This window comes from Zootoca vivipara, chromosome 7 (genome assembly GCF_963506605.1).
Source record: "Zootoca vivipara chromosome 7, rZooViv1.1, whole genome shotgun sequence".
Taxonomy (NCBI): domain Eukaryota; kingdom Metazoa; phylum Chordata; class Lepidosauria; order Squamata; family Lacertidae; genus Zootoca; species Zootoca vivipara.
The window spans coordinates 20,365,621-20,377,893 of record NC_083282.1 but is presented as its reverse complement, the minus strand read 5'-3'; the positions used below and the strand labels follow the sequence as shown (position 1 = coordinate 20,377,893).

Sequence of the window (12,273 nt, the reverse complement as noted above, 5' to 3'; positions counted from 1 at the left end):
GCACATACATATTTCTGCATACCAGAAATTTATCATGGAGAAGAATGGAAGCTCCCATCAGGGGAAACCTCCATATATGTACTGGATTTTTGGATCACAGCCAATAACTCATATCAATAACACTTTCTCAAAATATCTAAATAGTCATCTCAAACTATAAAAGTAAATTAATGTGGTTCCTTAAACAGATTAAAATGTACTCACTTGGACAGATTTTTTTTTTTAAAAAAAAGCACACCATGTCTACTTGGAAGTCCTGTTGAGGCTGACACCCAGGTAAGTGTGTTTAGCGTGGTAGTCCAAAACGTGCTGAAATGGTACAGGATCTACGAGCAAACTGTATGTGGTGCGACTAGACAGAATACGTTCTGTCCCTGGAAGAAAATTATGCAAATTGCAAAGAACCAGCCCTAACACGAAGGACGATTATAGCCATCTCTTTGGTGAGAACATCTTGATCCCAGGAAGTTTGCAAAGTTGGTTCATGGCAGAACAAAATTAAATTTCTCTATTATATGACAAACCATGAAAGTTGGATATTGAAACATGGAATATAAAAACACAATTGAATTTTATTGCTTGAGGAATACAGCATATGAAAAAGCACAAGAATGTCCAAAGGAAAGGTCACAGGGATTCAAACATATTATGATACATACCAGATGCAGTAAAATATTAACCTGAATTCTGCATCAGAAAAGAAGTGTGAAAATGTATATCTTTCTTTAAAAGAAGAAGACTTATTTCAAATAGGAAGGGCAAGGGTGTTACAGTACAAATTAGAAAAGCCAACACTGCACATTAACATGGTTTTACTAGCCTAGTGTTTCTACCTTTGGTACTTCAACCTTCATGAAGACGATCTTTCACCAGATTTTGCCTCAATACTTTTCCTGCTGAACCCACAAATGTGTTTCAGCTCAACATTCAAACTTATTTATCTCTCAGCTACCAGTGTATAAATAAGGGTGCAAGTTATTTCAGGCGAAGCTCCACAAAACTCAACTAACTGCAATTCAAGATCGTAATTTGACTCTCAGTTTGGCTCTCTGCTTCAGAGACAAGACCTTCTCCATTCATTCTCATCTCTTGCATAATTTTCTATAGCCATCAAGGCTGTGCTAGAAAGTTAAAAAAAATGCAGTCTTGGTAATGCTGCATGGTGCATTAATATGCAATGCATGAGATTCTACCTCCCTGCAAGCAAGTACCAGAAAAATATGCTGATGTATCTTCAAGTATATTTTCAGATTCTAAAATGGACTCTACTGTTCCTTATTACCAACACAAATAACAATCTAAGCATTGTTATATATAAAAAATCCACACCCATAATACCCCAGAATAATTAGGTCTTGTTGGTCAGTCTTGGGGCTCAGTCAGTCACCAAACTGAACTTGGAATTGCAACACTTAGAACTAGTACCCTACTAGTTTTTAATGTAGAAGCAGCCAGTTTCACAGATAAAACTTCTCTATTGGTACACTAGTCTTGAAAACGTCGTGTTAATATTGTGCTGACAAAAAAAGTAAATTGGAGTTAAATGAAGATTCCTCTCATTGCAAGCATGCTGATTAGTTCCAATATTTGCTTTCATAGGCCTGACTATTTCAGCATTCTGAGTCAAAACAGAATTAAAACAACTCTGTTCCACCAAACTCCATTTGAACACTTGGAACATGCACGATGCATGTTAATACCACCTATAGTTAAAATTAAATGGCTGTGAAACAGGAACAGATTTAATTCTTCAAAGCGGACAATATTTGAAATGAAATATTAATGTTGCTCATGACACTGAATTGATGACATAATAAAGTATTGGGTTTGTTTTCACCTCTATACAAAAGAAATTCAATCTGTACAACTATTAAACATACATTTTGCTAGTTTGGCAAAAACGTATCATTTCTCAAGATTGGTGGTATATGAGGACAGAGTATATATTGCCAAATATATATCATTTTTGAAGACAAAGAATTCAATTATGCCAAACCCTTTGCTTGGCTGTTCCGTTCCACTAAACCAAACCAAAACCCAAATTAAAAATTTCTACATAAGATTCTATGGTTAAAAGGGAAGAGAAATGCAAATGTGAATTTAGAGCCTCTGTATAAATTTTGCTATATTTTATAAACTTTATTGTAACACTGTTTGTTGATCAAATAAGTGACACACTGCTATCTAAAATTTCCATAAACACCATTAAAAATCCAAAGTTGTATGATACTGAACCTTAAGTCTTCAAGAGTTCAAAGAGACAGTTTTGACATGTACAGCACACAACAGCAGACATCCCTAAAATACCAACGGCCGGTCCAAGATGCAGACAAAAGTTACGGGTAAGCATTCATGTCCTGCACAGCAAAACCAGCGAAAACTATTTCCTTGCGGGGACTGAAACTCAGGCCAAAAGATTTCAGATGTCGTCCTCATCATCTTCATCTTGAGAAGAGCCTGCCTGGTTGGATGCACTGGCCGAGGCAGCAGCAAGCTGTGCTTGTTGGGCCGCTTGCTGCATTTGTAGCCATTCCTGCTGGGCTAGCTCTGCCTGCTGCTGTCTAGCCTAGGGACACAAAACCATAAGTTCAGTGTCTATAGCATGACCTAACACAGTTGCGCACAGACAAATACATGCACACAGGGAGATCAGTGCAAGAGGTAAGCCAAGAACATTATGGCATCCTCTCGTGATCTGTTTTGAGAGAAGAAATTCCGAGCACTACTTCACAAGTGAAACAACAAAAACATCCGTGGGTTGCCTAACCCTGCTGCACACTTGAGAACTTCCCGTCGTGTTTAAAAAAAGATATTGCTGGGTTTGACACAAACTCCAAATGAGGGATGCTCATGAGAAAGTCTTTCCAAAGGTACAGAACTTTAGGAAGAGCTAAAATTCCCTAGAGCAGAGTTTCCCAAACTTGGGTCTCCAGCTGTTTTTGGACTACAATTCCCATCATTCCTGACCACTGGTCCTGTTAGCTAGGGATGATGGGAACTGTAGTCCAAAAACAGCTGGAGACCCAAGTTTGGGAAGACTGGCCTAGAGGGATGGAAGAGTGTCTTTCTTAGACAGTGCAGAGAGAATGGGAAAGAGATCATTTCCTCTGTCCCACTTCACTTTTCAGGTTGGTTGGAGGAATGGGTTTGTACTAGTCAGATTTGGTTCCCCCTCCACAACTTCTCTTTTGCTGTGGGGAGAAGAGGGAATGCACTCCTCTCCCTCTCGCCTCCTGCATCTTTCCCATTTCAACTTCCTTTATCAGTACAAGGAGGGCTTAAAAGCAGGAGGAGTTCTGTCAACTAAGGCTTCAGGCAGGTTCAACAAATGGACTTGAATTGGACCTGATGCCATCACATGAAACAGAATGTCTTGGAATACAGTGGATTTTCAGCCAACTCAGCCCCTCCCTCAGAACACACAATTTTAGAGATTTCCACTGGCAGGGATACAACTAACAGGGGCCATACCTGCCCACACGTGCAGCCAGCAAGAGGCCAGCTGAGCAAGGAGAGCAGGACATAGGGACACCTTCACCTAATCCAACCCTTACTCCCAGCCATTTGGATAGCTGTCAGGTATGCTTAATGTATAACTCCAGATAGATTCTGCAATCTGGAATTAATCAGAGAGAACCTAAATCCTATATCATTTCAATTACATTAACCCTTGTCAGAAATGGATTTTGGGAGACAGGCATTTAATGATATCCTGATTTTCAAGCGGAAAGGACACCAAGGAAGTCTGACTGAATCAAATTGTGTTTACTCCAAAATAAGTGTGCACAGGATTACAGCCCAAATTACTTCCCAAAAATTATCTGTACCTAGAAGAGACCCAACAAAATCAATGAGAATTAAGTTAGCCATAACCAACTGAAGTCCCATTGATTTCACTTGAGTATACTCTAAGCATGACTATGTCTGGATGCAACCCATTGACACATTATTTGATGTAGCTATTTCAAGCAAGTACGAACACATCCATTTATACCCAAGCTGAATAAATCAAGTTTTGCATATTCAAAGAATGAAAACTCAAGTCATTTCCGAAATTTAGATTTGTATGCAATATCCAAGTCTAGGATGCTTAGCTGATCCATCTTCACAAATTGTGTATCTTTCCACAATTAAATGTGGAAAGATAAGCACTGCACTCACTTACTTTTGCAAATAACTCTTGTTGCTGCCGTAGGAGCTCTTCTTCAGGAATGCCAAGATTTTCCAAACGATTATTAGCTTTTCTTCGCTTTAGTGCTACGGTTTTGCATTCTTGTAAAACTTCTTTTACCTCACTGATGTAGGAGCCAAAACCCAAGCTTTCAAGTGCTATGGTAAAAAGGTTTCTAGTTAGTAAAATTCAAGCATTTTAGGCAACAATACACCACTTTAACCTATCAGAAAAAGTTGCCACTACCACAAAATAACATACAATGATTGCTATATAATGTTGCCTTCTGAGGGAGGGAGTAGTTTTGGACTACAAAAACCCGCAGATTGACATATCTAAGCCAGGCCACTTCTTTTAAAAGGACAAAGAACATATGATCTGAAGCTTCACTTAAGCAAGCTTTACCTTTTATCAAAAACAATTCCTTATACTGGGCAGCACTCGCAAGTAAGTGACATATTAGTGACATCTATCTCTCTACAAGCTGAATAACAATCTGTTATAGACTCTGTATGGTGTGGATATATGCAAGTTGACAGGGAAGCCTTTTCTATTTTACCAGCAATTTGGTACAATGAAAATGGCAGACCAATGGTAGAACGGTTCTGAGTGAGAAGCAAGGAAGTGAACCCAAGGTGAGAGACAGAGAGCAAAGGAAAGCTCCCAGGTGAGAGCTGGGCTTCTCATTTTCTGAGGTTGGGCGTGGGGATTAACAGCTAGTTTTGTAAGGAGAGGGAAGCGGGTAGCGCTGTGGTCTAAACCACAGAGCCTAGGGATTGCCGATCAGGTCGGTGGATAAAATCCCTGCGACGGGGTGAGCTCCTGTTGTTTGGTCCCAGCTCCTGCCCGCCTAGCAGTTCAAAAGCACGTCAAAGTGCAAGTAGATAAATAGGTACCGCTCCAGCGGGAAGGTAAACGGCGTTTCCGTGTCGCCAGAAGCAGCTTAGTCATGCTGGCCACATGACCCGGAAGCTGTCTGCAGATAAACACCGGCTCCCTTGGCCTAGAGAGCGAGATGAGCGTGCAACCCCAGAGTCGTCTGCGAATGGACCTAACGGTCAGGGGTACCTTTACCATTTTGTACAGAGAAGTATATGCACTCGCATACTGTTTCTCTACTTTAGATATTCTGCTGCTGATTTCTCCATTTTTTCAGAAGGCTGTTGTTACTAGATATGCATTATGTTTCATAATTGCACCCAAGAAAAATAGGTAATAACTTATGCCATGAAACACTGCATTTTACAGGTGTTGTGGAGTTCAATGCTGGGATGACTAATAAGAAGTAATAATTATGTATTGTTTATTAGTATCTGTTCTGCTTTTCTTGTATGGATATTAGGTTATGTACTGACATATTTTGCTTATCATGTTGTATGCTATAAACTGCCCTTTGGTCTTTTCATGAAGGGTGGACTATCAATGTTAAAAAAATAAAATAAATGCTGACAAATGGAGGGGGCTGATATTCACCAGATCTCCCTTCCCTATGCAGCCCCCTAAAAATCTGCTCTGGAGGCTTGGGGAAATCCTCCAAAACAGTGGGATACGATGCTGACGGTTTGCAAGGGAAGTGGAAATCAGTGACAGCAGCGAATTGTCTTCCTCCAGCTGCAGCCTCCACTGGATCTAAGTCCCTTCCATGACAGTCTGGATTCAACTTACACACAACATGAAAAGGGTTTAACACTGTTTAACACTGTTTAACACTGGGAAACATGAAAAGGGCCTGAGAATGTCTGATGTGTTGAAGCTAAGCATGTGTGGATCCAAGAGAATGATTGTGAACTGCAGGATATAATAAATATTTATTTCTAAACCATGCAGTAGCAAACCTAAAGGAATGCACTGCTGAATGGGTGGATCACTCCATAGAAACACATTCACAAAATTGTAGAGCTGGAAGGGACCACATGCTCATCTAGTCAAATGCAGAAATCTTTCATCCAGCGTGGGGCTCGAACCCACAACCCTGATTTTAAGGGACTGTTAAGTCTCACACTCTACCAACTGAGGCTATCCCTCCTTCTTTCCATGGTGTGCAAATTATATCCAACATATAAAACGTTAAAAATTCTAATTTAAAGAGAAGAAAAATTAACAGCAGCGATTACATTGAGCACTGTCAGACTTAAGTTTACTGAAAAATGTAACTGTTGATAAATGCAAACAAAAATGACTAAGCTAGATACAAAGAACTTTCAGCAAAGATAGTAAGAATTCGACATGTGGTGGCAAGCATTTGAAAGGGAGGGCACATTAAGCTCCAAACCTACAGAAAGATACTGCACAGCTTCTGTCTTGGTGTTTTAAGCCAGGCACAGTGAATATAAAAAGTCAAAACCAAAACCGAAAGTGCAGTGGCCCAATTTACTCAGTTTGTGGTTTAGTGGTAACCATTGGAAAGAGTGAAAAACAGTTTACGGGACAGACATGTGCCGACACCCTAGTGCCAGCCATTCTCAGTTGATTGTCAGGGATTTGGCTGTGCATGGTTCTCTTCAAGCCTCAACAAGCACTGCACTTTGAGGCCCAACCAGCTGATAGTCAGGACTTCAAATAACCCTGCAAAGGGCTTTGCAGATGCCCCCAATCAGCTGCACCCACACACCCCTTTCCTTGGCCCAGTCAATTTACCTCTCCCACACCTGATGTCAGGTGTGCAGCAGATGGGCATGGCTTGGTCGAAAAGGTCTGGTGGGCTAAATGGGGAGGCCTTGGAGGGCTAATTATACTGCCACCATGGCATCAGTTATCCACTGGGGTGCTCTCTTAGGAGGTGGTAATTGTTATTTGCAAGACGATGTAAGATCTTAAAGGTGAATTAAATAAGTCAACAATTTTTAACCTTTTCAGACCTGGGATTCTGCTTTAACCGAACCATCATTGTGGAAGCCCTTTATATTTTTACCATGTATCTGTATGATGAATGATGGTACCACCTGTATGATGGCAGTGCTGTTGTTGCGACCCATTTTAGATCAAGCAGTGATCCAGTAGCAGGTGCTGACCCACCAACTGAAAAGCAGTGAAATAACCTATGGTGTATAGTGCACCTATATATGGAAACCTCGATTCTATTCTTCGATCATCCAACCCAGCACAAAATGATGAGTTGCAGACTTTACTTACTGAATGTGTGTGGGCCCTATGTAGTTTTCTACAAGCCCGTTAACTTTGTACTCAGAAGAAACCAAAGCTTTCTGTGTGTTCTACCAGGGGGGGAAATGCAAAATTTGATATCGGGTTCATATTTCAACATCCTGACTTTAGTTTTCATTTTTGGATATGTGTCTTCAGTTGCAAAGATAAGCATTCAAAAACAGATGAAACTCTACAGAGCAGCTTTCCCTAGCTGGTTGCCGTTCATCCCTCGCCACAGACCCTGCTGGCTGGGGGTGATGTTGGAATCCAACAACATCTGGTACAGCATCAGTTGGGAAAGGCTGCTCTACAACAGCCAGATGAAACTAAGCATCCTGACCAGTGGTCATAATTTCAGTGCCCATAATTTCTCATTGTTTCTCCCATAACAAGAGTTTGCAATTATGCAAAAGAACCTTAGAAATTAGCATAATTTACATGTCAGGGAATCCGTTTTTGCACTAGGGGCACACAACTCTCAATATAGGGTGATATCCAAATACTTCTAAGCCCACTATTTCAGTGGGTCTGCTCTTAGAATGACCTAACATTGTATATCATCCAAAGTATTTTCCCGTATTAGGGTCTTCCTATTACAATAAAAATAGTTTAAGAGCTCTTTCCTGTGCTACAGCTCTGTGCATGCAACAGACTTCTGTTCATGTAGCAGAACTTCCTCTCTCTCTCCTGCCCCCTTCAACCCTCCCTGTGTGACCTCAAAATCAGTTCCAGCGGGTTGAGGCCGATTTTGTGGGGGCTGCAAGAAGATCAAACCTATTCATTCTGAAGGAAATCAGCCCTGAGTGCTCACTGGAAGGACAGATCGTGAAGCTGAGGCTCCAATACTTTGGCCACCTCATGAGAAGAGAAGACTCCCTGGAAAAGACCCTGATGTTGGGAAAGATTGAGGGCACTAGGAGAAGAGGACGACAGAGGACGAGATGGTTGGACAGTGTTCTCGAAGCTACCAACATGAGTTTGACCAAACTGCGGGAGGCAGTGGAAGACAGGAGTGCCTGGCGTGCTATGGTCCATGGGGTCACGAAGAGTCGGACACGACTAAACAACAACAAAGCTGATACGAATGTGCCATTATGCAAACAGAACTTCAGTGGTGCAGCACTGCACGAAAGTCAAGATGAAGCAGTAATACCCCGAAAGGCTATAGCTATCAACAGCTACTAGCCTTGGGAACCATACATTACTTCCAGGCCCAGAGGCAGTATATCACTGAATACCAGTTGCTGTGAAATGACAATTATCTTCATATTCTGCTCAAGAGCTTCCCAAAGACGCTTGGAAACAGGATGCTGAACTTGACAGGCCCTTGCTCAAATCCAGCTGTACTGCTCTTACACTCTAAAAACAGGATTTTCATTTCAGGCATCTTACATTTCTTAATGCTGAAAGTAGTGTCATTAAGCAACAGCTGAATGAAACCAAGATTCCGGTTACTTTCACTTTTGCTGTTCTGAATGCTGAGCTGAACATAATTATCATGAACACTCAAGTTCTGACAGACAAGAGCAACGTGAATTTTAAAGGGAAAGTAACATAAAACAAAGTAATAGCCTAATGAAATTTTTTGTAGGAAAGAGCAACTATATATATTTGACTAAAATCATCTTGTTATATAAAATGGAAACAATTAGATAAGGAAATAAAGAGAGGAAAAAGTTGTTTCCAACAAACTGCAAGGAATCTATAGTAATGTTGGCTATAACTGATGTCATTGACGTCCTATGCCTTTTAAAATGTGTTGGAGGGGGTTATTGGGTTTTAGTTTTTATTTTGATTATGTATTTTGTGTTACAGGTAGGTAGCCGTGTTGGTCTGAGTCGAAGCAAAATAAAAAAATTCCTTCAGTAGCACCTTAAAGACCAACTAAGTTTATATTTTGGTATGAGCTTTCGTGTGCATGCACACTTCTTCAGATACATCTGATGTATCTGAAGAAGTGTGCATGCACATCTGATGTGTGCATGCACATCTGATGTATCTGAAGAAGTGTGCATGCACACGAAAGCTCATACCAAAATATGTATTTTGTGGTTTTGTATTCTTATTTTATCCTGTGAACTGCCCTGAGACCTGTGGGTATAGGGCGGTATACAAATTCAATAAAGAATAATTTAAATTTTTTAATATTGTCTGGGATTTTAACATATTTTATTGTATTTTATTGTTTTGATGTAATTGTTATAAACTACCCTGGGATCTTACGGTTCAATCCTAACCATGTCTACAAAGAAGTAAGTCCTATTGAGGTAAATGGGGTTAGGATTGCAGCCTTAATTGATGAACAGTGGTTTAGAAATCTAGCTAAATGAAAAGTAATGAAAAAAATGAACACGTGTGAGAACAATTACATAATGGCAAACTCCCCTCATAACACTCTTTAAACTCTTACATCCTGTTTCTAAAAAAAACAAAACCCAAAAAACAAGAGGCTTTTTACTTCAACTCAGATTCATGTAGCTAAACACAAAAAGTGTTCACTTTACTAAACCTATAGCTATAATTTGCAAGTTTTAAATAACTCTACTTGGAAGTTCAACTGACATCAGCAAGTTTATGACACAAACAAAGAGCTTCTGCGTTTCTAGCCCTTAATGAGGCTGTAGCTCTCAGCAAATGTTACCCAGTTGCCTGAAGGGGTGAAATGTTTATCTAACATAGTCTACAGCTCACCAGAGTCCTCCAGGCAATGCACCCTCTTGTATTCTCTCCTACACAGCACACATAAGAGTGCAGTGGTGGGGGTGGTTGGATGCACCGCTTAACCAATTCTTAAGTTGTAGCAACAGAAAGCCTACGGAGAATCACAGAATCGGGGAGTTGGAAGGGACCCAAAGGTCACCCAGCTCAACCCCCTGCAATGCAGGAACCTTTTGCCCAAATGCGGAGCTCGAACCCACAACCCTGAGATCGAGATGCTCTACCGATTGAGCTACCCCACAGCAGGAGACCAGAGGGTGGCAAGTGAAGGGCTTTCCTCCGGTTGGGCATTAAAGAGGTAAGAGAGCCCCCGTATAGGGCCGTCCGCAGGTTGCCCCTTGCCTTGGATGACGTGCTCCGGAGAGATGGTTTTCTTCTCCGACTTGTTGCAGATCTCGTTGGCCTCCGAGGAGATGAGGTGGATGAACTCGGTGCAGCAATTGACCACCAGCTCCCGGGCGTCGTTGGCAACCCGCACGTTGGGCAGCGTCTCCTTGATCATCTTGTTGATGGCCGCGCGGGGGATGGTCAGGTCGTCGTCGTTCCCGGAGGAAGAAGCCATGGCGGGGAAGCCCCGTCAAAGGCCGTCCAGGCAGGGCCTCCTCGAAGGCCAAGGCGGGAAGAAGGGGAAGGGGAACGGGTCCGGGCCGGAGACGGCTGGGGCGGCCCAACTGCCGCCCCGCGCCGAGGTTGCCAGGAACGGGACCGAGAACGATACGGGAGGCGGGAAGCGGTCACTCCCTGGTCGTCCCGTCCCGGGCGGCTCCTCCACAGCCGCGGGCGTCACTACAGCAACGGCGACCACCGGCGCCGCCTCCGCCACAACATCCCTTCAGGCTCCCGGAGGCGTCCCGTCAGCGCTGCCGCCTCAGAGAGCGGGTCGGGGGGGAGGGGCGCCGGGATGACAACCCGCCGCGAAGAAGGAGGTGGCTCGGCGGCGCGAGCTTCTCCGCGTACTGCTGGCAGCGGCTCCGACTTCTTGCTCCCTCCCTCCCTCCCCACGCGCCGCGCGACGGTTGCGGCGGCGAACGAGGCTGCTGAAAGGCTCGCGAGGGACAGCCAACACACAGGCTGCGGCGCGCGGCACTTCCGCCGGAAGCGCTTTCCTTGCGCTTTTGCTCACCCGCTCTCCCCCTCACGCACGCCGCCAGTTCCGCTTCCGGTCTAGCTCGGAAGCGGCTTTGAGGTACGCGGACGGGTTGTGAGTCTGCGCGCGGTTGTTGGACCCCTGTCTGTCCCCTCACTGGAGCTTTAGGCTGCTTAGCCCAGTGTGACCCCCCCCACACAACTTGGATCTCCAGGGCTTTTTTTTTTGACAACTACTCCCATCAGCCCTACCGGTAGCTAGCAGGACCAAGTGGTATGGGATGATGGGAATTGTAGTCCAATAACGGCGCTGGGGAAACACTGGCCGAAACAGCTGGAGTGTAGTTTTCAGCCATCTCGTCGCAAAGGCGCTCCGTCGAGGGCGGTAGAGCTGCGCGTGCGCCTAAGCCCTTCCGGATCGCCTCCTCGGTGGTGCTGGAAGTCCCGGACGACGGGTTGCCGTCGGAATTTCGCAGGCGCAGAAACACAGATCCGGGACTGCTGCGCTACCGGTAGCTAGGAAAGAACCGTTAAAGGCCACAACGCTGCCGTCTGCGATTACGTCGCCTAGGAGTAAACCCCATTGAAACTATAACATTGCTCTGTATGGTGTATCCTTTTAGTTGTGTGATTTATTTTTAAGTCAGTATTTCTATTCAGTCGGCAGAACGTGAGACTCTTAATGCTCAGGGTCGTAGTTTCGAGCCCCAGGTTGGGCGAAAGATTAATGCTTTGCACAGGGTTGGATTAGATGACCCTCCTGGCTCCTTCCACCTCTACAGTTCTATGATTTTTGTGATTTCTGTTGTGGAAATCTAAACGGGAAAAGGAGGTGGACCTAGACTAGTGAAGCCCTGCATGTGCCCATTAAGAATTACGTATGGCTGTTACCAAGATTTAAAGCCATGAACTTTTAACTAAGATAAGTATGGGCTGGGCATCCTCTCAGCCTAATCTACCCCACTATGTTGTTAGGAGAAAATGGGCGGGCAGAAAACTATTATGCATTTGTTGGAGAAAGTGGCATTTGGTGGTGGGTTAAAGTGGCATTTAATAATGGTACAATAAAATACTGTATGTCATGTTCTCTGTTGGTTGTGTTTGTTCCTTCCCCACATGTGTGCATTTAATAAATAATAATAAAGTATAAAATC

At 43.4% G+C, this 12,273-nt stretch overlaps 1 protein-coding gene across 1 annotated transcript; it reads right to left on the bottom strand.

Annotated features, from left to right (window-relative positions):
- Positions 1–554: 554 nt before the first annotated feature.
- DR1 (down-regulator of transcription 1) lies at positions 555–11,119 on the bottom strand. Its single transcript, XM_035121723.2, has 3 exons — positions 10,376–11,119; positions 4,166–4,329; positions 555–2,566 (listed from the first exon to the last, which is right to left on the bottom strand). The coding sequence occupies exons 1-3, from the start codon at positions 10,593–10,595 to the stop codon at positions 2,420–2,422; spliced, it is 531 nt and encodes a 176-aa protein (XP_034977614.1). The 5' UTR covers positions 10,596–11,119; the 3' UTR covers positions 555–2,419.
- Positions 11,120–12,273: the final 1,154 nt, after the last annotated feature.

Excerpts from the sequence above, each read along its gene's own strand:
- DR1 (XM_035121723.2), bottom strand. The coding sequence starts at position 10,595 with ATGGCTTCTTCCTCCGGGAACGACGACGACCTGACCATCCCCCGCGCG. Across the intron at positions 4,330-10,375 it reads TCCGGAGCACGTCATCCAAG|CACTTGAAAGCTTGGGTTTT; the intron begins GCAAGGGGCAAC and ends TTTTTACCATAG. Across the intron at positions 2,567-4,165 it reads AACAAGAGTTATTTGCAAAA|GCTAGACAGCAGCAGGCAGA; the intron begins GTAAGTGAGTGC and ends TTGTGTCCCTAG.